Source organism: Trifolium pratense, linkage group LG4 (assembly GCF_020283565.1).
Source record: "Trifolium pratense cultivar HEN17-A07 linkage group LG4, ARS_RC_1.1, whole genome shotgun sequence".
NCBI lineage: Eukaryota > Viridiplantae > Streptophyta > Magnoliopsida > Fabales > Fabaceae > Trifolium > Trifolium pratense.
The window spans coordinates 26312612-26339330 of record NC_060062.1 but is presented as its reverse complement, the minus strand read 5'-3'; the positions used below and the strand labels follow the sequence as shown (position 1 = coordinate 26339330).

General features: G+C 31.5%; 4 protein-coding genes across 4 annotated transcripts; 2 read left to right on the top strand and 2 right to left on the bottom strand.

The window, feature by feature from the left end:
• Positions 1–6279: 6279 nt before the first annotated feature.
• LOC123920965 (protein ENHANCED PSEUDOMONAS SUSCEPTIBILITY 1-like) lies at positions 6280–8127 on the top strand. The gene has a single exon (XM_045973329.1). The coding sequence runs from the start codon at positions 6424–6426 to the stop codon at positions 7897–7899; it is 1476 nt and encodes a 491-aa protein (XP_045829285.1). The 5' UTR covers positions 6280–6423; the 3' UTR covers positions 7900–8127.
• Positions 8128–15361: 7234 nt separating this feature from the next.
• LOC123920964 lies at positions 15362–16302 on the top strand. Its single transcript, XM_045973328.1, has one exon. It carries the CDS (start codon positions 15522–15524, stop codon positions 16110–16112), a length of 591 nt encoding a protein of 196 aa, XP_045829284.1. The 5' UTR covers positions 15362–15521; the 3' UTR covers positions 16113–16302.
• An 872-nt stretch (positions 16303–17174) lies between these two features.
• Positions 17175–20752, bottom strand: LOC123920963 (26S proteasome non-ATPase regulatory subunit 7 homolog A). The gene is made up of 10 exons (XM_045973327.1): positions 20432–20752; positions 20247–20339; positions 20053–20134; positions 18989–19085; positions 18746–18821; positions 18511–18569; positions 18283–18405; positions 17967–18024; positions 17792–17877; positions 17175–17461 (listed from the first exon to the last, which is right to left on the bottom strand). Exons 1-10 carry the CDS (start codon positions 20616–20618, stop codon positions 17390–17392), a joined length of 933 nt encoding a protein of 310 aa, XP_045829283.1. The 5' UTR covers positions 20619–20752; the 3' UTR covers positions 17175–17389.
• A 3647-nt stretch (positions 20753–24399) lies between these two features.
• LOC123920958 (WUSCHEL-related homeobox 7-like) lies at positions 24400–25756 on the bottom strand. The gene is made up of 2 exons (XM_045973320.1): positions 25371–25756; positions 24400–24713 (listed from the first exon to the last, which is right to left on the bottom strand). Exons 1-2 carry the CDS (start codon positions 25714–25716, stop codon positions 24505–24507), a joined length of 555 nt encoding a protein of 184 aa, XP_045829276.1. The 5' UTR covers positions 25717–25756; the 3' UTR covers positions 24400–24504.
• Between the last annotated feature and the right edge of the window lie 963 nt (positions 25757–26719).

Sequence of the window (26719 nt, the reverse complement as noted above, 5' to 3'; positions counted from 1 at the left end):
GTTAAATATATTAATAAGAAAATTATAATTTAAACTTGTTATTTAATATCCTAAACGTGAAAAAAAATTATCTTACCAATATTAATTTTAGACTTTCTTTTATGATACCTGACATTGTTAAACATGATATTATAATAAGAATCTTGCTAACCAATATTATAAATTAAAAAAAGGTTATGTTAACATGTGCCCTAAGGGTACATGATAAGGTATCCTAATATAGAAATACTGCATTTAATAATGTAAGAAATTTAATGCGTAAAAATAAAAATACACAAGTTCCCAAAAATAATTTTTATATTTACTTCCTTAACATGTGTCTTAACGTTCTCCATTAAAAAAAATAGAAATAATAATGATAATCTTCCTCACATAACAACTTAGTATATGGGTAGCATATTATATGCTGACACAAACCGACAAATCAGAATGGCGGTTATGGGAGATTCCAATAAGTTGGTTTGAAGAAACTAATAATCAGATTATCCCAAACCTAAGGTACTACTACATTATTAGTATTTATTTTAAGGATATGAGACAGTTCAGAATTAGCTAAACAGTTGAGATTCTAAGGAGCCGACCAATTTTGGTTTGAGGAATCACAGCCCACACATACAGAATGTAAATACATTTATGCTTCTTATTAATTTTATTTCCTATGAAAAATCATATAAATACTGAAACCAAAAAAAAAAATCATATAAATATTTTAATTTTCTTAAGCAAATATTTTAATTATATAAAAAATTAAAGGTTTAATTGCACTTTTGGTCTCTTATCTTTATTTTAGGTTTCAAGTTGGTCCCTTATTTTTTAAAAGTTTCAAGTTGGTCTCTTATCTTTTCTGCAGGTTTCATGTTGGTCCCTCCCATCAAATTTTCACTATTACCATTAAATTTGGACACGTGGAAAACATAAACCACACTTGAAAACATGACACGTGTCAAATTTAACGGTAATAGTGAAAAAATTGACGGGAATAACTAACTTGAAACCTGCAGAAAAGATAAGGGACTAACTTGAAACTTTTAAAAGATAAGGGACTAACTTAAAACCTAAAATAAAGATAAGAACTAAAAGTGTAATTAAACCAAAATTAAATTAAATTATTTTTTTAAGAAAAGATAGATATTTTATATAGAATGAAATGTAATATAAATGATGAGTAGGTATAAATGAGTTGAACTATTTGGACATGCAATATATAAGTCTTCAATGATTTGTTTTTTCTTACTTTAATATCCGATCAATTGTACTGTCTAATCTATTTGGAGGTCAACTATGAAATCAAGTGATTTCAGTACTTTTTCAATCGTAATTGCAGAAAATCAAACAATAGTTTTTCTTATCAAGTCCAACGTTAATCATCATTGAACTAATTAACAATCGACAAATCTTTAATGATTTGATATAATCATAAAAAATAAATAATGATAGTGATAAAAAATAAATATTGGACTCGTTAGTTATGAGTTTTAGTTTAGTTAGTATTATTAAAAAAGGCATAGATATAAATTCCATTAGTAAATGTCATTTTTTTAAAAAAAGGCATAGATATAAATTATGGTACATTTAACTCGTTATTTGTTTTGAACTTTCCCGAACTTTCCAACACTTTGCCACTCAAATTCTTCTTACCTCGCATCCATTTCACGCCTAGGAGTAGTTTATAGAATTATGTTAAAATAATTTGGACTTGATAATGTTAATTAATTTAGGCTTTAATGCAGTTTTGATCCCCCTATTTTGAAAAATCTGAACTTTTGATCCCCCTATTTTAAAACTCAGCACTTTTGATCCCCCTATTTTAGTTTTTTGTTACTTTTAGTCCCCCACCTCAATTTGGTCAAACTTTTGCTTATGTGTCATGCTCACTGATGACGTGGCATTGTACATGTGGACAAACAATTTCCTTAGATAGTGTCACGAGCCCCAATCTTTTGCTTCTTGATTGCAGTGATGTAAACACGATCATCTTTAAGAAATCTCATTGCAAAACATGCATCTCTATAGGTCAAATATTGTGTGTCACCAATTTTTCTGACATCATCATAGCAAGTTGTCCACATGTACAATGTCACGTCATCAGTGAGCATGACACATAAGCAAAAGTTTGACCAAATTGAGGTGGGGGACTAAAACAAACAAAAAACTAAAATAGGGGGATCAAAAGTGCTGAGTTTTAAAATAGGGGGATCAAAAGTTCAAATTTTTCAAAATAGGGGGATCAAAACTGCATTAAAGCCATTAATTTATATTTGTTTCTTGTAATCAAAATATAAAAAATGTGCACAATTAAAAAATTAAGATATAATTGGATTTAAATAGGGATGGCAATGGGTAGGGTATGGGTAGGGTACTATAGTACCCATCCCCATACCCGCGGATTAAAAAAATACCCGTACCCATCCCCATACCCGCGTGGGTAACAACTTTTGCCCCCGTCCCCATACCCTATGGGTACCTAGGTACCCATACCCGTACCCGTTACCCGCATTTTTACTAAAAATAAATTGATCAATTATAAAATATCATATAATTTTAATAAAATTAAAAAAATTTCAAAGATTTTAATATTGACTAATGAAAATTATAACCAAAATTATTACTAACTTTATGTTAAAGTTCATATTTATGTTAAATATTCACATTATTTTTATATTAGGTTATAAATAAATATTTTTATTAAAAATATGTAATAGTTTAGTAGAGTTGTATTGTTTTAAATTGATTTACATATATTATAATATAATAATATAAATAAAATAAATAAATATATATTATGCGGGTATGGGGCGGGGTGGGTACTAAGGTACCCGTACCCGCACCCATACCCGTTCATTTTTGCGGGTAATTACCCATACCCGTGCCCGTACCCAAAATGCGGGTTTTTACCCTACCCGTTGTGGGTAATTTTTGCGGGTACCCTCTGGGTATGGGTCAAATTGCCATCCCTAGATTTAAAAAAAATGCCAAACTCAAATTTTAATATTTAAACAAGTCACTAGGTTTGATCTAGTTGTAAGGGATTTTGATAGTATGTTATAGGTCCTGAGTTCGGTCCCCAACTAATTGTAAACAAAAAAATTTAAACAAGCCAATTTGCCAAACACAAACTTTTGGTCAAACTCATTTAAATAAATGAATCAAACGGACCGAAACTATTTTTTTATTTTCAGAAGCCAAACTCAAACATAAATATTTAGTCCGAATGAGTAGTAATTTGAATTAAAAATCATGTAAATTCAACTTATCTTGTGATTGAATGATTGACAATATTTAACAACTTTTGTCAAATGAAGAAGACGAATAATTAGTGTACACTTGTACATTATTGTAACCCATGCGGAATCCAATCAAATTGCCATCTTGTACAATATTGTTAATTTGTACACTTGTCTCACTAGCTCTATATTATCTCTTAATAAAACCGTGAGTTTAGTTTAATTGACATGAACATCACACTATATGTATAGGAGTAGAGGTTTGAATCTCAGACACTTCACTTATTCATCATTAAGGTGAATTTTCTAGTCACTAAGCTACTTGACAAAAAAATTCTTATGATTGGTATTAAAAAAATCTCGAGACTAATTTCAATTCTTATGTGCGTAACGCCAATCAAATGTTCATTATCAAAATTTAAAATTACTGTATTTTTTTTTTTAAATTAACATCTTGTGTATAAATTTGCATTTCTTTATAATGGCAAATTGTTAATCCATTAATTGTTGTGTTAGTTTTTTTTATATCTTATCAGAACTTGAACCCTGAACTTACAACCCTTAACTTAATTAGTTCAACCAATTGAATTACTCATCACATTTATTATAAATTTACATCTAATATAAACTCGTTCAAAGGTGATCTTATTACTTTTAAGAAAACATTATATATATTTTTCTCTGTTTTTATTGATGTAAAATTCATTTTTTATTTGTACTAAAGAAATTATTTTTTATTAAAATAGTAAAAATTGTTCTCTAAATTTGAGCTTTGTCAAATGTTGAAACTTCAAAGAAACACCAATTGCCTGGCTATTGTGAATACAAAAAGAACATGTGCGTGTATGTGAATACAACAATATTTATAGTATTCAATAACAATACTTTAATTAGAATGAGTTGTCATAATCCAAATTAATAAGAACTAATATTTTTTTTGCTTAAAAAAAGCAATTTGGCCAAGAAAAGGACATGGATTGAAGTGATATTTTGGAATGAGAAAATTTAAAAAAGAGGCTCAATAAAAGACAAATCAGATCAGATATTGGATTGTGTCCTTCAAGGAAGACCACACCCCACTAGAGGGCTTGTGATACTCCTAAGATTTTAAGGAAAAATCTTGAAGATCCTTAGTAATATCTCCAAATATGTATCACATCTTTGATTATTATTTGAATTTAGGATACTTGTTTTGCTATTTACATAACATATCTAAGTCAACTATTCAAGTACTTCTTGGTTTCACTCTTTTTGTGAGTTTTATATCTAACTTTCCATTGAGAGTCCAAACAATAATCTTTGTGTTGAATGTTCATTCTACTTTCCTATATTATATCAATGGCAACACAATCTCATGCGTATCTACTTTTAGCCCACCAAGAATACCCATCCTTTCTCTTCCAAGTGTCCCATTATGTCAATATAATTTTTGTTATCATTTTTTCATAATATTTGTTTTTAGTGGATGCCAAATTTAAAGTATTTTGTATATTATCTGTTTTGGAATGGGGTAGGTCCACATACGCTATGGAGTCGCATTGATGGCGTATCCAAGCAAATATGTGGATCCTCTCATTTTATTAGGTTTTACTCAATTGACTAAAAAGATTTCACCTTATAGCCTTGAAATTCGTTTGCTAAAGAGTAAAGTATCTAAATAAAAATTTATCATCTCACTTGATCATCGAATCAAAATGTTCATAAATACAACATATTCATAATGGTATCGGTAAAAGTCATGCTTTGTGAATGAAAGTGGAGGCAGAATTCCAATTGAGAGATGACGAGGATGAAGGAGATATACCTACAAACCTTTGACACCCAATGAATATAAACTTGAGGCGGGTGAAAGAAGATAAAAATAAAACATAACTTATAAAATCATAATAGAGTGTTCATATAAACCAACAAATATGATATTGAATTGATGGACGAGTCATTAGACTTAATCCGACCCAAAAGTTCAATCCCAAATATAAGAGTTAATAAATACCTCTCTAATTGAATACAGAGTATATAGATATATATTGACATGAACTTATACCTCTAAACACAAATAAAATTGATGTATAGCTACCAATAATTAATTGTTAGTAAGAGAAGGGTTAAAATAGATTATACTCATCTAATTTAACATGTGCCCAATTTTTTATCACAACATGTGACTAATTTTTGACCAAACAAACTCCTTTCCTTACCTTTCTTTCCTCTCCCTTTCTTCTATAAACTAAACATACTTTTTTTTGACAATAAACTAACACTAAACATACTTTTAATCCAAATAAAACTTAAAACGTTAATTTATCAACTCCTTTTTTTGTCTTTTCTGCGAAATTTCACATTTAACATACCACTTAACAAGCAATCAAAAAACAACCGCCAAATAATTCACTTCACTATTACTACTTGATTGAAGCATGAGATATTAATTAATTAAAATCTCCCAAATGAATGCATTAAAGAAATGAAACAAAAATAATACTCCCTCCGGTCCTTATTATAAGGAACACTTTGAAAAAATCACACAGACCAAGAAAACACATTGTAAATAGTTATCTTCATTTAATACTCCTATAAATTTAAACTTATTCCATCTATACCTTTATTTAATTACTTTTGATTCAACTAACTTACTTAATTTTAATATTATTTCTCATAATAAATAAGGGCATAAGTGAAATTAAGCATTTAAAATATTTGAAAATTGGTCAAAGTTTCTTATAAAAAGGACCAAATTTTTTCCCCAAAGTGTTCCTTATAAAAAGGACCGGAGGGAGTAATAATAGTAGCAGCTTTGTCATCATATTAAGATGAGTTGTGTTATTTGAACAACAATTTAAGTGACAACTTTTGGGACAACGATAAATTTACAAATAAAAGTAGGTGTTGGCACAAAAATCAAAGCAATAGAGAGAAAGTAAAAAAATAATGTGAGTATGAGAGAGAAAATTATCTCAAAAGTTGTCAAAAAATAGTTGTACAAATATCATTTCTCTATTAAGATGCATGAATCTAGACACCATCTACTCTTATAAATACTAGAACACTCCCACCCTCTTTTCTCATCTCACCTCACTCTACACTTCCCAATTTAAGACCACAAAAAGGAATAGAGAGAGAGATAGAGAAAGGAACAAGAACAAAAAATCACTTTTATTCATTTCCCCTTTTTCAATTAAACACCAAAAGAAACCAAACAATGCCTTCTTCTTCTCCTACCTTGTTCTCAAAATGTACTATAATCCCTGACCAAAAATCCACTATTGGAAACCTTAAACTCTCTGTTTCAGATCTTCCTATGCTTTCTTGTCACTACATCCAAAAAGGTTGTCTCTTCACAAAACCATCAATTCCCTTTCATAATCTAATTGCTATAATCAAAACTGCTCTATCTAGAACTCTCTCAATCTTTCCACCTCTCGCCGGTCGTTTAACCACTGACTCGGACGGTTATGTTTACATAACCTGCAACGACGCTGGCGTCGATTTTATCACTGCCATTGCCACTGAACTCTACATCCATGATCTTTTATCGACCATGGATGTCAATGAGTCTTTCAAAGAATTTTTTACTTTTGATCGGAAAGTCAGTTACAGCGGTCATTATTCTCCAATAATGGCCGTTCAAGTAACTGAACTTTCCGACGGTATTTTTATCGGCTGTGCCGTTAATCATGCTGTCACCGACGGTACTTCCTTCTGGAATTTCTTCAATACATTTGCACAATTATGCAGAGGAGCAAACAAATGTATCAGAAATTCTCCAAGCTTCCGTCGCGACTCTGTTTTAATCTCAAACGCTGTTCTCCGGTTACCGGAGGGAGGTCCGGTAGTGACATTCAACGCCGACGCTCCAATTCGAGAAAGAATATTTAGCTTCAGCAGAGAAGCAATTCAGAAACTCAAAGCCAGAGCTAATAACCGACGCTGGACGGAAAATAACAACGCCGTTGAATTGATGCAGAAACACATGAACGATCACTATAACAATAACAACAACAATAAAGAAAACGGTAACGGTAAGGTAGCGGCGTTAATTGAAAATTGGTTTAAAACCAATGTTAATTCAAAACAACAAACGGTTACCGTAACAGAAACAGAAACGGTTGAGATTTCATCTTTTCAATCTCTATGCGCGTTACTATGGCGTGCAGTCACGCGCGCGAGGAAATTTCATCCATCCAAAACAACTACTTTTAGAATGGCGGTTAATTGTAGACACCGTGTTAAACCGGAGCTAGAATCATTTTATTTCGGAAATGCTATCCAGAGCGTTCCAACTTACGCTTCCGCCGGAGACGTAATGTCGAAAGACATACGGTGGTGTGCGGAGCAGCTGAATAAAAACGTGAAGGCGCATGATAATGGTATGGTGAGGAAGTTTGTAGAGGATTGGGAGAACAATCCAAGGTGTTTTCCATTGGGGAATCCTGATGGTGGTTCTATAACAATGGGTAGTTCTCCGAGGTTTCCAATGTACGATAATGATTTTGGTTGGGGAAAACCGTTAGCAGTTAGGAGTGGGAAAGCGAATAAATTTGACGGTAAGATTTCGGCGTTTCCGGGGAGAGATGGAAGTGGGACCGTTGATTTAGAGGTTGTTTTGGCGCCAGAAACTATGGCGGGGCTTGAGAATGATGCTGAGTTTATGGTTTATGCTACTAGGCAGTTATGACACGTGTTGTTTTGTGGTGGGGACAAGTTAACTACTACTGATTTTGTTGTTGTAATTGTATTGTATGGTTCCAAGTGTGTGATGTGTTCTTGGGGATGTGGGGTTTATTGTGACATAATTGTTGTTTGTTTTAGTTTTTTTTTTTATCTGCTTTTGATTTTAATTTTGTAATGATATATTATGTTGTTAATGTTTTCATATTGACTATTTATTTTCTCTTCTCTTTGATCATCTGTGTTTTATTTGTGAATTTTCTTGTCAATTATTTAATTTTACCTTTTTTTTTTACCAAAAATGTTACAATGTGAGACTACCGAAAAAATATATAACTTTACTAAATGTAAAAATAAATTTTGTTGATATTGTAAAGTAATTTATAAATTGGAATATATGTAGTATTATTAATTTGTATTTTAGAAGGTCAAAGTCCAATTTAAACTCACTAAAAAATGAAGGTTATTTTTTGAGATTTGATTGAGGATTGAGTAGCTAAGGCTTGTAAATGGTTTGACAAGTGAAAAAAATCAATGGTTCATATATACTATGATCATTTGTGTAACTTTAAGCAAAATTGATAATATTGGAGAAAGAGTCTTGTCTATAATGAAGAGATTGGTTAAGGATAAACTAAGGGAAAAGAAAAAGGAAATTGGAACTGTCTTAAAAATCAATCCAAGAGAATTGTCTTAAAAACTTAATATACAATGAGAAATCTATAACTGTCTTAAAAATCCAATATACATATATTATTGGAACTTTTAAATAAGATTGGAAAATTAGACCTTATAGAAGATACAATGAGAAAGGTACAAAGAACTCAAATTAGAGAATTGTTATCCCATTTATTTGATCCATCCAAATTGTTAGAAGTTTTGTCAAAATACTCCACACAATTGCTCTAATAGAAAACTCGCCTTCTCCTTGTAAATTTATCTCAGTTAATTAGAACATCGTATTTTATATGTAGCTAGAAGATTGAGTTCAAATTACAGATATCTCACTGATTCTCTCCATAACAATTTTACAGAAGAATGTGTGCATCTTATTTTTTATTCTTTCTCTAATTCTTAAGAATTCATCTCTTGAAATGAATAAGTGGGAGATCTTGAGTTCGAACTCCGACCTTACATATAAAATGCAATATTCCTACTAATTTTATTTAGATAAGCTAAGAGCATCTAGACATCAAAAATTGAGTAGCATCCCAACTAAGTTGATACATCTAAACACTCTCATCCTATACTTATAGCTCATAATAATATAAATAAATAAATAAAAAATGTACATGGGGAGCTAGACTTTATCCCAAAAGTAACCAAAATCAAAGTAGTCCAAAAAAAAAAAAACCTGCAAAGGGAATTCACAAAGAGCTCTAGTTTCGGTTTGCCAAACCCTCTCCAATTTCATAGGGACATGTGAGGAGGGGCACATTTGAAGCGAGTGTGGTAAGGCTGATCTGCACTTTTGGCTATTCTATTATTATTCTTTTTTTGTTGCTTAGATATAACTGTTGTAAACTCTTGTTCTTGCTCCGCAATGTCTATATGCCCATGTTTGTCTTATAATTTGCATATCCCTTTGTGCTACTAAAGGAAGTGCACAACTTTGTGTGTCCCGAAAGATATTGTCCACACTAGTTCTAGGGATGTTCTCAGTGCTCTTATTAGCCGTGGATGGATTGGTGACCTTCAACTCCAATTGAGTCTCCGAGACGCATTATTGCACTGATTCAACTTCTTGCTGTTAATAATATTCCTACTAATCAAGTTATGCTTATAGAAACATAAATTATTATACTCTAACAAATTAAAAACATCCTAGAAAGATCAAAACACATGCAAATATCAGAAAGATCAGTTTCCCTAATCCATAATGAGAGTCAATCGGGGGACTATGTTTTGTCTCGACAAAGTAAATACAAGTTCACATATAAGAAATGAAGAAGATTAAACTTGTTCCCTTCTATACACTTTTGACATTAACACATGTATTATACGTTCAAAGACTCGTGTTGAATTATATATTTTTCCATACACTTTTATTTTGATACTACTCACCTTACCACTTGATATATATTGGTTGTCATTTCATACTTTTATGTGGATGATTTATATGAACCAAATTCAGATGTACAAAGTTTTGGAGCAGAGAACTAGTTGTTCCACTTGCCTCACATGATATTATTTTTAAATATAGATGTCACGTTTCAATTTTAGATTGGACTTCGTTGACTTTTATTTTTGGGATCTTTATTATTAGTAGAAAGTGGGCCGGTTGAAATGTATGACTCTTTTTCATTAAATACGTTTTAATTCTCTATATTTTAGCGGATTTTTAAAAATAATACATGTATTTTTTTATTATATTTTTAATTTCTATATTTTTGTCTTTTCAATATTCATTCATACCGTGAAATTTTAGTTAATTGGACGAACGAAAAATGTCACATAGATACCGCACAAACTTATTTAATGACGTGAATGCGCAAATAATAACCATTAAATGACTCTATGAAACTTATGTGGCGTTTTTCGTCGGTTTAGTCAACCAAAAATTTCACATTAGAGACCAAGTAAGGTCTATTTTTAAAAATCATATTTAAGAACTCAAAATATAATATAAAAAAATATAATATTTTTAAAAATCATATTTAACCTTTTTTTTATAAGCAAATAAAAGCAAGTTCTAATAATATGTACATTTATACATTAAAATTAGTTGAAGATTTTAACAAGAAGGTAGCCAACATATCTATTATCTTTTCGTTAAAAAAAAAAAAAAATTCTATTATCTATTCCTCTTCCCCACAAAATTATCTCAATTTTCCGTCTACTATTCCTTGAGCTATTGCATAGCTTGATACATAAAAATATATAAAATGAATTAACAATATAAATCAAATTGTATCATATTTTATCAATTTCTTTTTAGAGTTTTATTGTTATAAAATGTCACCTTGTTTTGTTTAGTTTATAAAAATCTTTAATAATATCTACACCGTGTTCGTAGCAAGTGACTCTACCCATATCAACCAAAAGTTAGAAAGGATTCATGTATGGGAGTTACTTGATAATTAATGATTAGGATATATGCATAAGTCATTGTCAAGCATAATGGTCGTTAATGTTGGTTATATCTTATGTTTGATTATGTGTTTTATGTTGATATTATAATGATATGTACTCTCTCTTTGTTGATGACCTTGTCTACTTGACATCAAGAAATTGGATTTCTCCTATAGCTAGAGATATTGTATACAAGGTATCCGTTATATCATATCAAGATTTCCACAATTCCACCTTGTCAACATCACTAAGTTGTTTAATTTTCAAATATAATATTTGTCACTTAATTATTTTTAAATATGCAACTTTTGTTAAGTTTCACATCGATGCTAACTGAATATATATTTATAAAGTAAAAATAATTCATACTTTAAAAATCAATTTTATAAGAATGAGTTGGATCCACCTTAAAAGCCGTCTACTATCAAGTTTTTAAATCGGATAATCTACGATTTATATTCGCGCCTCAAACCTAATAATATTAAATGCGAAGAAATACGTTAAGAAATTTCACATCGGTTACATTTATAAAACTTAAAATCACAAGTGACACACTAAAAGTAAGTACTAAGTAGAACATGATCCAAATGCCAATTAATTACTTGCTTAGGGTTAAAAAAATAGAGCTTAATTAAACATATCCCCACATGTATATATCCCTAGCCCAATGGCAAGAATTGGCCATACCGACAAATATAATCGCATTCACTATGAGTAACATTAAGGGCAAAAAAACATTAGGTTAATTAATTTAGAGGTATCCCATCAAATGTGCTAGGTATTCATGCAATGAACCGCGTGGGTTCATAGAATAGAGAGAGGTAATAATGAAATTGATAATGGACCACGAAAGTGCATCACTTTGATTGGAATCTACAATATTCAGCCAATGCAGCTTTCAATTCTGAATCACAAATTTAAACCCCAAACGTATCTGCAAAACAATTGGCTATAAATTATTTCACATTATATTGATAAGGTCGTACCACAATAACTTTGGTCAATTGCAAGGCCAATATTCACCAACTATTAATCCAAAGAATAGTTTTTTTTTTTTTTGACGAATCCAAAGAATAGTTAGTTGCTCAATAACTTTATTTTTTTGTTGAAAAGTTATGGACGGTGAGAATATTGTCTAGTTGTATATGAAGTTTGGATATGGCACAAAATTAAGTGAATACCGATAATTGTTATCGTTATTATTACATGAGATAAATTATGCTATGATTCATATAACTGATCAAATATATCTAACATAAGAAATTTTTTTTTTTAATTTTAATTAGTAAAGTGTAACTTTTAAAAATATCGGCGAAACGTTAATAGTGATTAGTGCGATAACACGGGTCTATTACTAATTATTAGTGAAGGTACTTCCTCGGATCTTAATATAAAAAAAATGGTCAATAAAAAATTAATAATATTTAATTTAAATTTAAATTAAGAACATTAGTTTTTATTGATGAATTTTTTTTTGTATTTAAAACGAGAGGTAAGATTTGCTACAAAAAAGGTTAACACCTTTACATGGACGAAGAATTTTAGAGATGGATGACATATCCAAGCGGTCGCTCATCTCACTTTAAAATAGGGATGTGAATTTACATATGTTAACGAGTTTCCTATGAGAATTATCTGTTCGGAGCTTCGAAGTCGAGAATTTTTTTTAGTAGAGACGGAGATGGAGGAAAAAAATTTCCCGAAGACATTATAGGGTGGGACTGAGGAAGTACCCTCCGCCACCGATTTTCCGACTCCAACTATATTATTTAAGTTTTTTTTTTACTAATATTTAAGTTAATATATTAAAAACATAGATTTCACAACAAAAAAAAAAGAAGATAATATGCTACAAAACAAGAGTCATCATTACGGTTAAAATTTTAAAAATAGACATTGATGTGAAAAATTAGGTACACTTTCTAAAAAAAATGGATTCGAGAAATTAGATTTAAATAACAAAGTGAAGATAGAATTAAAATGACAAGGAAATATAAAAGGGCAGGATTGTGAGAACAAAAAAAAACAATAAAGGAATTGTATGAAGATGAAAACATAAAAGATGGAAAGAATATAGATGAAAGGGATGGTGGCACACTCAAACTTCTATAGAGAAGATGAATGATAAGTCTTATGGAATGATCACCACAAAATACTTCATTTCTTAATAAGATCAAAAGGATTGGTTCAATCTAGAATGAAAAAGAGACAAATTCTTTCAAATTCAAAAAGATATATTTTTAGATTAAAAAAAAAAATATTTTACAAAAATTCAAACTAATCTATATTAGTGTGTTGCAACATATCTATAGGATGCAAACCTCTTTGCTGATTTTTACATGGAAAATGAAAGACAACATTAACTTTGTATAGCAATATGGTATCTCATGTTTTAAGATGTAGTGTTTAAAATGTTTGATTTTGTCATCCAAAAATGGTTAATGGCACAATTTATTGCATGTTTATCTTTCATTCAAGTGTAATTATCTTACATATATACATATATATATATATATATATATATATATATATATATATATATATATATATATATATATAAAATTAATTTTTATGAAATTACAAAACTAACAAAAGTTTTACTACCAAAAGTAAGTTTTCAGCAAGCAAGATAAAATTTCTCCTTCAGTCCTTCTAACACCCATAAAATGCTATATCCTCCCCCCAGCCTACACCACTTAAATGCTTCTTGAACCCCCTTTTAGTCTTGATTTGTGCATCCCATATTGTGTAGCAACCCATTGTCTATTTAATTCAAAATAACAAAATTTCACCCCTATTAGTTGCTCGAAAAGTTATTTACCATTTAAATTTTTAATATTATATTGCAATGAAATATGTAGAATCCTATAAAGAAATTAGTTCATTGAAAAATATGAGATTAATATGTAGGTCAAAAAGTTCAAAATTATTAAATTTTATAATTTACTTACAAAATTCATAACACCTTAGCTATTCTTAATGTAATATGAGAGTTTAATTGTTGTGCACCGTCGGTGTAATTTTTTTTTACACATACATTCAATGACGCGTTGTCACATCATTTAATGAATGTGACACATCATGTGTTTTTAATTACCATACATGATGTGTCGATATATTATTGGACGCATGTGCAAAATAATTTTACACTGACGGTGCATATAAATTAAACTCTACTTTTTAATAACAAAGAGTCACTTTAGTTTGTAAAAACTTTTTCTACTTTTATCAAATCTTTGATAATTTTACTGTTAATAAAGAGAAAATATATTTTTTAAGTGAGTCATAGAAATAAGATAAAATACTTATTTGACATTTTTATTGTATTCAAAATTGTAAAAGTTCTCTCCTCTAGGAATTTCTTTTCAACCTCCGATTCAACTGGCTCAAGACGTGGTTGTCATCGGCTAATTCCAATACCTTTGCTACTGATATCTGGCGGTCTGGGCATAATCATAACTCTTACTTCCCCAATGCTTCTTTTCCTAATTATCGTCTTTCCATGGAAGCTCGCAATATGACATCCACCTTCATCTCTTGTGTTCCTAGCTCGCAACTTGCGTGGCATGAGTTCACATGTATGTTACTTTGATCCACATAAAAATCTTATCAATCAACATTGGTAGGTTCACATCGTTCACAACCTTAACGAAGGGATTAATAATTTTCTAGCTAAACTTGGTGTCCCTCACCCACTACTAGATTGATCCATTTCCCCCCTCCGCCCGACCTCTTGGAGCTCCTCTCCGAATCTACCGTATGTACCCGGTTCCTTAGAGCATAGTTTTTGCTTTTTCTTTTGTCTTTTCATTTAGCTTTGTAACCAAATTTATTTACTCCCTCCGGTCCTATATATAAGAAACACTTTGAAATTTTTTTTTTGTCATTTTTATAAGAAACACTCTTTAAATTTATTCTTTTTTAAATAAATAATTCCTTATATACCCTTATTAAATTGTATAAAATGCAACTTATTTCAATGTTATGTATTAATTACATACACATTCCCAAGATTAGTTTTAGAATAACACATAACATTTTAGAATTTTTAATAAAAAAATAAGTCTCCTTAGTATGTGTGTTTTTCTCAATGTGTTTCTTATATATAGGACCGGAGAGAGTATTTTTTTTTTTTTGTAAAAGTTCACTTTAATAGTCTATTTTTTCTTTGTTAATAAGTAAAATTAACACCAATTTTAAGAAATAAAAATATAAAATGTTTTGAAAAAATAAACTAAAATTTTAAACATATAAAATGCTTAAAGTATCAAGTTCATTCATGAAATTGGAGCAATTTTGAATGAAAATATTGTTATCTCAGCTCAGTTTCTTGTATTTTAAGATTTTCCTATTAGACATTAGTGGGTATTGCACCACTTTATGTTTAGTGGGTATTGCACCACTTTATGTTTCTTTTCCTTTGACTCTTCAAGTTCAAGTCTTCACCTTTACAACCTCAAATTTTGGGTCTTGTCCATCACAACTAGTTGAAAATTTCACAAATTTATATTTAAGATTAGCAACAATTCATATAGTGGATTATTGGGTTTAATCAAAATGAAGAAGCATCTTATCTTGAAGCATTCAATCGCTCTTGTAACCATTCTAGTAACCGTTTGCTGCATTTTCATCATAACTGTAACATTTTTCAAGCTTCCAGAAGCTCAAAACAAGACTAATCAGAAAATGGGGTTTGACCCAATTACCAGATCTAGAAAAATTTCCTATCAAGATTTTAACTTGGGAAAGTTTGGTGAAATGATGATTGAAATGTTACCACAAGATCTTGCTTTTACAGTTTTTGTTCCATCCGAGGAAGCCTTTAAACGTGATCTGCATTTGAATGTCAATGATAGTTTGAAACAAGACAAGTTTAATGATACATATGCAATTGTGAGTCGTGTGTTGGGTTTCTCTGCTGTTCCTCGTACACTATGTTCGGTTGATTTAAGGTTTGGTGAGGTTTTGTCTTATGATTCTTTGTCTGGTTTTCCTTTGTATGTTTCAAAAGATGTTGATGGAATGTTTGTTGTTAATAGGATTAGGTCTGAAATAATTGATGTTAGAAAAAATGAGATTGTTGTTCATGTTTTGGATGGGGTTATTATGGATGCTGATTTTGAACAATCGGTTTCATATGAGGATTAAATGTATTCAAGTTTTGTTCTTTAGTTTTAGATCCATCATATCTTGTGTTATACGATTGAGTTTAGTTTTAGCACTTCTGACTTGTACTTGTGCATGTAAGAGTTTATGTAAGATTTTTCTTTAGAAGTAAAACCAAAAAGGTTTTCATTTTCTCATTGAAGATGTTGAGATAAGTGTTTCCTAAATGGGTATTGTTACCTGATCAATCCAAACATAGTTCTTAGATATACTCCCTTTATTTCTATTTATACGCCAAAGTTGATCGAAAAGTTATATATTTGGTTTAAATTTTGAAAATACCAGAACAAATTCAAACTAGTGTCATGGTCCAATGTACTCACAGCCATCCATGTTATTAAGAAAAAACACAGTTAAAATTGTAATTGTAATAGAAGTACACGGGAGAGGATCTGCTCTCATGAATCAACAGTTGTCAATCAAGAGCTGGTGAAGTAACACCATGCTCATAGTTGTCGTCAAGCAAGGATGACACGATTTAACTTTTATACACCTATAATTATAGTAACGCACTATAATTTCTTTTTAGAAGAAATATAGATTTTTTTTTATCAAGTAACCTAATGGCAAAATTAATGTGAATCACCAACTTACATGTGATATGCATAGCTAGCTAGCTATGAAGTGCAAAACTTGATTTTTAAAACAAACAAATCAAAGAATCATCATGATCATTGGGATCCCTGTTTCTAAAATGTCACTGATGCATATAAAATAAATCTGCAACGTACATTGCATGAACATGCATGTATGGCAAGTGAATATTGCTAAAAGTGGGCGTATAAATTCTTCTTTTGAACAGGAGTGGGCCGCGTATAAATTCTAATAGTTAATTTCCAGTTAAGATTTCAAATATTAAATTTCAGTGGAGTTGACAACGAACTCATGTTGAAAGCTATCAGTTCAGCAGATGCAAGGCATCAACAAAACCAATGAGAATAAAGATCAGTTCAGATATGAATCCTACTAACAATAGTAAAAAATATATATTTATCTTCAACGGTTGAGTTAAGCTACTAGATAATCAAAAACAAAAAGCAGCAATAAAATTAAAATACATAATATAGAATCACGAGCGAAAGCAATGTTACATGTATTCCTTGAGTTAAAAGATCATTGTGCCATATTACATGTATTTCATTAAACCATGAAGAAAAACTCAGGAGTGGCCGGAAAGGTGTCAGTTGGCTTGGCCCATGTATTGATCATATTAAATAACAGTGCCCTTCGAACTCCAAGTATCACACGCCTCTCAAATCTCAACTTCCTCCTGTACTAGGTACAGGCACTGATTTTGAGTCTTCAGCCCTTTCATGTTCTTTGTTGAGCATCTAAAATGATGATTCATATGTTAAGAAACATAAATCACATTAATGGTTTCAAATGTTTCACTTGACAAGCATATCACATTTAACAATGGCCTATATACTAAACTTCAACATAATTGAAAGCAATTTCAACAAATCAACCCAAATTACTCAACTGAAGCTCAAGAAACAAAGCATGGTAACACTCTGAAGGAGTACTAAGTTAAAATTTGCTGACATTTCTAAAATTGTAACTGTAACAATATAGTAACAACTACTAAATATAAATCCAAAATCGGGAGACACCAATAACAAATACTAGCAGCAATGCATGATTCAATAGTGCAATCTCACCTTGTTGTTAATCAAGTTGTGAAGTGCAATTACACTTCTGATGAGAGACGACAGGTATATTACTAGCATCATATCATTCGTTTTCACTGCACAATGAGGACACGGATCAACAATCTAGAAAGGAAATTGCATAACACTATAACATTCATATTTAACATTAAGTCAAATTCTTAACCTGCAAAAGCCTTGATCAAATCAGTGACATTAAGATTTGGAAGCAGGTTGAATACGTCCTAGCAAAATAAAACAAGACATGGTGAAACACAATAATAGAGTAAACCCACCAAAAAAACACACTGAAGAAGCACAAATCTGATCCTTTCAAGTAATTAGTAGTATTTTAGTCGCTAAAGTCAAGTGACTGATTTAAAATCCAGTTTTGAATTTAATTAAACACTGTGAAGTTGATAAGCAGAAAATATATCAACGTAAATTCCTGGACCATTTGTCTAACAAGAGAATCATCAATTACATAGATTATGGAAACCAACCTGCAAATGGTACAGGATCTCATGGTTCAAGGGAAGTTTTTCATCAATGACAAGGTCAAGATAACTTCTTATCTCTTTGAGTCTTGCATCCAAACCCTTCAAGGCTGTGAGTTTTGCACTTACCTACATGACATTGTCGGAAATTTATACATCATTAGGGGAAGGACAACAAAACCAAAACCAACTAGAATGGAATCAATGTATAAAAAAAGTATAAACAAAAGGCACCTCTGTTGCAAGGGTGCTAATGGTTGTATCCTTCACATCTCTGAGCAAGTGTTCCACTCCTGCACAAGGGAAAGAAGAAAATAAACTTATAAGATAACATGTTTAGAGTTTTTAGACTAACAAGAACCATGTGGATAGGATTCAAAGAGATTCGGCATTAATTAAAAAAGATTAAAATTAAACCAAAAAAAGAAAGCAAAAAGAAAACCCAGCAGCTCCACATTCCATCCCATACCTATTTCCTCAACTTCATGAGCAGCAATTTCCGACTGCACATGCACAAAGACCTTTTGGCTTTTCTGAGTTGCATTCTACAATCAAAACAAACCAACTGTCAGTTCCTACATTCAACGATTAAGTGTCAAGCAAACACTAACTGCTTTGATCACATAAAGCAGAGTGATTGTGACAACACGCAATATAAATAAAATCACAAGTACAAAATTTCAAAGAAAGATAAAGGGTACTTCAGTCCAACCTCTTTAACCTCTTCAACAGCATAGTAAGCTTTTGTAGGAATTCCCAACTCCTTAGGTTCGACATCAATTATAACCAAAACAGGATTTGGAACATAGCTGCAACAACCCAAAAATTGATATGAACGTTAATAAGAGGTATACAAACAACAACCAAGTCTTATCCCACAAAATGGGGTCGGCTACATGGATCAAACAACGCTATACTGTTCTATCATATAACATATATGTATCAAACTCATTAATCTCTAGATCTTTCTTAATAGTTTCTCTTATATGTCTTCCTCTATCTCTAGTGAATTGACTACCCTGCATCTGATCTACTCTCCTTACTACAAAACCTACATGTCTTCTCTGTAAATGCCCAAGTCACCTAAGCCGAGTTTCCACAATCTTTTTTACGATAGGTGGTGCTACCGCAACTCTCTCCTTAGTGTTGTTATTTTTAAATTCTAATCCTATCCCGTCTAGTCTTACCACACATCCAACACTACATCCTCATCTATGCTACACTAACCTTTTAAGAGGTATACAAACAACATCTATAACTATGTTGTTAATCTCGGATAGTGGCCCGTAGTGCCGACCCCAAAAATGCTTATAGCGGGTAGTAGAAACGCTATTCACCTGCAAATAGCGGAAAGCAGACCTATAACATAGCGGACCTATAGCATAGCGGGGAGGGGGTCTGCTGCTACGAAAATGCTATTCACCTGCAAATAGCGGAAAGCGGACCTATAGCATAGCAGGTAGGGGGGTCTGCCTATGCTATCCCTCTATAGCGCCGCTATTAACATCATAGATCTATAATGTTGTGTTATATCATGTCTACAACCAATTCTTAACTCTTAGGTTACAAGTAAATGTCATGCGCATGTTCTTATTCTTAATTTTCCATTTGAATATAACTATGCTACAATAGAAACACCTCACTCAACAAAACTATACTACTTATAGAGTCATAGCTATAAAAAAGAAAATACACCAAAGCATAAGCTCCTAATTGCAATAATAAACACAAGATTGAAACACAGCCATATTGTGGATTTAAGGTTAAGAAACATACTCATTGAATAAACCATGAATATCAAGGTCGTTTTCTCTCAATTTTGGTCCAGTACTATACCACCCCACAACATGCTCCTTAGCTGCAACAAACAAAAAAATTGATCAATAACAAAAAAAAACATATCTTTAATTACATCTAATTTGAAATCCTAAAAACAGAAAAATAGTTAAAATAACAATAACATTCCATACCATTGATTCTCTTAAACATAGAGAACATTGATTCATGATAATTATGATCAAGAAACCAAATGCTAGGATCCTTATCATCTTCTTCAAATGGAACTGTTCAAAGCAATCAACAATTGAGTTAGTTTTTGTTATTGTAATGAAAATTGAAAATTTGAAATTGCAAAATTGAAATTGAAAAAACGAACCGGCATAGCTGTTGGTGATATCAACGGTGCCTTTGAAAGATGAACCGAGCAAAACACCGACGACACGTTTGCGAGTGTCTTTGGCGACTCTGTTGTAGTTATCGACTATGCTAAGCAAAACTAAAGGGTGAACTACAACTTTCTCTATCGCTCTCCATGAAATTTGTTGCGTCTTTATCACATCCATTGTTCTTGTGATTTTGATTTCAAACCCTAATTTTTGTTCTCTGTGAATCGATGAATGAATAATCGAAGTTTCTCTTTGTTTATTACTTCTTTGTGATTCCGATCTCACCTAAACCCTTTCAATTGAAATAAGAATTTATTTTCTTTTGCTTTTGGGCTTTATACTGACTTAACGGTATATATAGCCCACCCGATCAGCCCAAATCATGTTGGGCCCAATTAATGGAAAATCATGTTTAAGGACTCTTTTTTCGACCAAAATATATGATTTTTTTTGTGTTTATAGACGAAATGTCAAATACAATTGAAACTCACACAGACAGAGTTCTGGGATTTGAATCCAAGTAAATATGTTCAATTTAGCAACATCAATATTGTCAGTTGATTGAACTCGGATGATTATATTCAGCATAACAATATTGACATTATCGGTTGAACTAAAATTTATAGACTATATATTTTTTTTTTACTAAAAAATATAATATGAAACCTTGTTTGAGTAGAGTGTTTTTTTTAAGTACAAAAGAGGATTGGAGACCCTTTGAGTTTGAGTTTGATGGTTTATTTCTGTGCTTAATGTTTTTTGACATAAAACTCCGAAATTGATATTTTGATTTAGAAAACTCTAAACATAGACTTTTTACTTAAAGGAACCGAAATAAATTCACACGTGGAATGCTAATTCCTAGGGATAGTGTTAGGTTCACATTCACGTACACTATCGAATCTCAATGCTAGTTTATTGATTAACGACTCGAGGAATTGGGTTGATGAATACATTAGATCTCTTGTCGTGCTCTGGACACGGACACGTATGTGAACGATAGGTGAGAGCATATTTGAAATTTAAAAAGTATACAATCGATTAAGAGTTTGCATTAGAAAAGTAGTTAACAATATCTAATCCCAATAGCTTTGTCTCTGTGTTATATCTTGCTGAATTTATATGTGTTGTGAGTTTGGATGTTTATAAACAAACTACTTGCCTTATACTTAAAACAATATTAATTGTTGAACGCCACTGATATCGCATCAGTCCCCGTGAATACGATATAAAAATACTTTTGTACTTCAATAAGCACACAAGCTGACTCTTCTACCTCCTATGAATGTTATCACTCCAACACAAGGAGAACAACAAGCACCTCTAACTCATCAATACTTTTGTTCTCAGCCACAAAATCGCTGCGCGAGCTTCTCTCAACAATCTCACCTCAAGCTTCTCCGTTCTCGTCCCTCCAAACACCTTTTTGTTTCGATTTCGTCTCAAGCTTATTATTATTTTTTATTTATGATTTACTCTCAAGCTTCTTTGTTTCGATTTACTCTCATCTCAAGAGTTGCTCATGTGATTTTTGATTTCTGATTATGGAAGATGTCATGTAGTATTGATATTAATAATTAATAATAATATAACATTTATAAACAAGCTTGACTTCTTCATTGTTGCTAAAGATTGCATGCTTTTATATAATGATGAGAAAGAGAAGTTAAAGAGCATATTGTCTGCAAATAAACAAATGGTTTCTCTTACCACCGATTGTTGGACATCGGTACAAAATTTGAATTACATGGTTGTAGCTTGTCATTACATTGATGAGGGGTGGGTGTTCAATAAAAAAAATATTGAGTTTTAATTTGATTTCATATCATAAGGGGGAAACAATTGGTAAGGGTTTAGAGGCATGCTTGAAAGAATGGGGGATTAAAAAAGTTTGTTGTGTAACTGTTGATAATACAAGTGCTAATAACGTTTCACTGGATCCTTAAATTAATCCAACAGTTATAAAAGGAGGATGAACAATTTAAGGATTAATTTAAGCTAAATTTCTCCAATTGTTTATCCAATTTAGGATCAATTCTTTATCCAATTGTGTTTTTAAGCTGAGGTTTTTTAATGTGAAAGAAAAGAGTAGTGCTGCATTTAAATTAATATATTGTTGTTAAAGAATAAAGATGGAATTAGTAGTAGTATATCAGAGATAATTATCATAATCTTTTTGTTATAATTTGCTTCATATTATAAACGAAACATCATGATATGTGATTAAATGAGGTACTGTAAAAAAAAATAGGTACCGTAAAAAAAAAATTTGCATATCATCGTAGTAGAATATTCACACATAAATGTCTGCGAGCTTAACACAATTGACAAAAATATTGTATATATTATGCAGGAACCGGTCTCTTCTCCTTCAAAACCCCCAAACCAAACAGCCCCTAATATAACAAATGTTCAAAAGATTATTTCACATTTTCTTTTCTCCTGCACATGACTTGCTAACTTCATTTCACGTGAACGTTAGTGAAAGTACTTTTTTTTTTAAAAAAAAAATATCGTTATCTAGTCCAAGGACCGACAACTAATTCGAATGGACCAATCTGACCGTCCATTTGCGGGGACCTCATTTAAAGTCAGAGTATTTTTTTTCTGTATGGACTAACCACTGAAATTGACACCAAATGGAATCAAACTTGAGACCTAAATCGGAGTACACTCCAAGGTCCCAAGCCAACCCCTGTTAACCCAACTTATCTCCATAATTAATCCAAATTACCTCTTTCTACGAAACAAAATTAGGATCAAGTCGTGAATAACAAGATGTGACATTCCCCAACTTAGATAGATACCTAGTAATGTTTTTGAAGTATACACATTATATTGTTTATATGTGTGAATATGGTTCAAGATATTCAAAGATTTGTAAACCCAAGGTATGACTAATTTGTAATGTAGACTAAAGTAATCTTCCAGAATGCTTTCTAAGGTGAGACATATAAAGTGAGGATTGTCTCTTGCTTATTATAAACATTCATTCAGGTCATCTCACAACCGATGTGGGACTCTTAACACCCCCCTCACGCCCAACATTATTAGGCTTGGTGCGTGGATATAAACGGTATGTGGCCCGATAGCGGAAACCTGATAACAGGTGGCCCAATAGATTGTGGAGAGGCTCTGATACCATCTTAGAATTGGGTATTGGGTCTAACTCATCCTTACAAAACCGGCTTGTAAGGTGAAGATTGCCTCTGATATATAAACACTTATTCAGGTCATCTCGCAACTGATGTGTGACTTCTTAACAAACCCCTCACGCCCTGCACTATTGGGCTTGGTGCGTGGATATAAACGGTGGGTTGCCCGATAGCGGAAACCTGATAACAGGTGGCCCAACGGATCGTGGAGAGGCTCTGATACCATCTTTGAAATAAGTATTGGGTCTAACTCATCCTTACAAAACCAATTTGTAAAGTGAAAATTGTCTCTTACTTATAAACATTCATTCAGGCCATCTCGCAACCGTTGTGGGACTCTTAACAATAATTAGAATCCCAATTCTTCTTTATATTCAATATCCAAATACAATCTTATCCAACATATAATATACTAAATTACATAAGGCATGCAATATAATATGAAGACATTTTTTTTTGTCATATGAATTTTCACCGTCGTTTGGGATGACTAATTTCTGTCGGAAAATCAGTGAAGCATATAATTATTAGGTAAGTTCTTCCCCTCTCAACTGAATTCTTTCCATACGCAGCTGCCAATAATCGAACATTTCACCACCTATTTAAGGGGCTCAAGACGTTTACTACCTGAACCATTTATTTATTGTTGGTAGAATATCAAGGTATTTTTGTTTGGTATATAGATGAAATGACAAGCCATTAGAAATTCATGCATACAAACTGAAGGATCGAGATTCGACATTTCTGTCGGTTGAACTAGGATTCGTAGTCAAATATCAAGGCATTTAATTATAACATTTCCGTTAATGAGAGGCTAATCACTAGGTAAATATTAATTTTAAAGCTACATCCATGATAGTCCTAAACATTTTTCAGTAATATAATCAAAAAAGTGATTTGAGTCTCTTTTACACAAAGCTCAACCGCAAGTCTAATGGTGGATGCTCCATTTGTTCTCCCATTGTACATGTGTATGCAAACATTGTATTATTTTCCATGCATTCATTTATATGCATATTCAGCTTCTCTGATGGTTCTGATTCACCAAATGAGTTCAATGGAAAAAGCTCAAGAGTCTCAATCACCCTATCAGGCTCTGAGTACATCTCAACAAACCCTGCAATATGAAAAGAAAAGAAATATCATAGACATATTAGTCATCATCACAAGCTTATTATAATGAAGTTTCATATGGTTATTGAATAAACATGCATAAGAAAATTTTCAAGGACTTACTTCACCCTTATTTAGTTAGTAGCAATAGTACTATATCTTTCCTGCATTTTAAATTGATATCTAGTTTGACAAAATCAAAGTGTGCAATTTTGATTTTGGCAAAAGTTACATTTAAGGTCTGGTTTGATCTTCAAAATGTAAGTACTGAACATAATAACACAGGATATATAAAGGTTTAAGGTATTGAATACATTTTGACATGTACAATCTTTGATGGACAAAAAGTTATTTTGATATTTTAAACAACTTGTGCACGACCGTGTGGAGGAACAAAAATTTCCCTTAGCCCCAATTTGTCTAGTTTCACAAACATCTTTAAAATCAAACACCGTACAACTGAAATTAACAAATTCGGTTCCTTATTTTTTTTAATAGAACAAACACACCCTTAAAAGCTTTAACAAAATCATAGTATTTTTTTTAATAGCATTATAATATTACTTTTGTTAAATTCACTGCGATTTCAAACATGTACATAAGTCACCATATATATTACATACTAATACAAAACTAAATGAGTAAATTATTTGTAACTTACTTTGTGTTGAAGCATTGATAGAGTTGTGATCTCTATGAATGAAGACATCCTTGTCATAATCAAAAGAAACCTTCCTACGTTTTTGTCTTTCCCGAGCTTTATGATTTTGAAACCAATAGAACACATTCTTGCTCTCAATCTTACCATAAAAACTAAGTTGATTGGATATTTTTTGAATTTGATCAGTGCTTGGAGTTCTGAGCCCTGCTCTGAAAAGTTCAGTCAGAAGTTTAACTTGTTCTGTTGTTGGATTCCAACGTCCACACTTTGTGCCACTGCTGTTGCTGCTGCTCCCACTTTTACTTCCAGATGATCTCATGCAAAAGCCTGACATGCTCTCTTCCATATTTCAGTATTTTTAGAATTTTAGTATTTGTTACAATGATTCTCTTACTATGATGAACTTAACACTTATATGAAACTTATTTCAATCCGTGTGCATTTATATAATACTAGTACATAAAGGCACAATGGAAGCATGCTTGCTAGGTTTGCAGATAAAAAAAAATGTAGACAGGTATATTCCTTATTAGTGGTCCCATGTTCAATAGCACATACAGAGGAGTTGAAGTATCGCGTTAAATGATATTGTCATTAACGTGGACAAACCACAATATTATTTAATACAATATTTCAACACCTCTAACCGTACTATTTGACGGATGATCTATTTTGACGTATGTGAGACTGACAAAATAGATCATCCGTCAAATAACACATTTAGATGTGTTGAAATATCGTGTTAAATGATATTGTGGCCTGTCTACCTTGGTGACGGGGCATTTTGAAGGGAGCATTTTACATTGAAGCAATTAATTTAAATCAGGGACTTTTTTGTCTAAATTCTTTAAACTTTTGCATAGAATAAGGTACTCATTCTGGTCACATTTATAAACAAAATCTATTTTTTAAATTTATTGAATAATCTATATACTCTCTAAAATTTACAAACCCGTAAGTGAAATATATACGATTGATTGTGATTTATCCGCTATGTATAACATTTTCCACTTGAAAGTGTATATCATAATTAAAGTATATAAAAGGTAAAATCATACATAGACTATTCAACAATCGAATGGAGTAATCTATAATACTGACACAAATCTCATATATTCTACGTTCTGTCTGCTTTGAATTTAGGGAATGTGAGGCACTATTATATGTGGATTTGATCGGTTTCATATTCTCAAAAGGAGACATCGTTCAACGTTTTGGTCTTGGAACAAAGACTATATTAGTTTCACTAATTGAAGTTAAACTAGATTTAATGTTTTTTAATTTCCTCGAGTTCATATACTAAGACACAACACAATGTGTTTTTCAGTAAAGCGTGCACTTACTCCCAT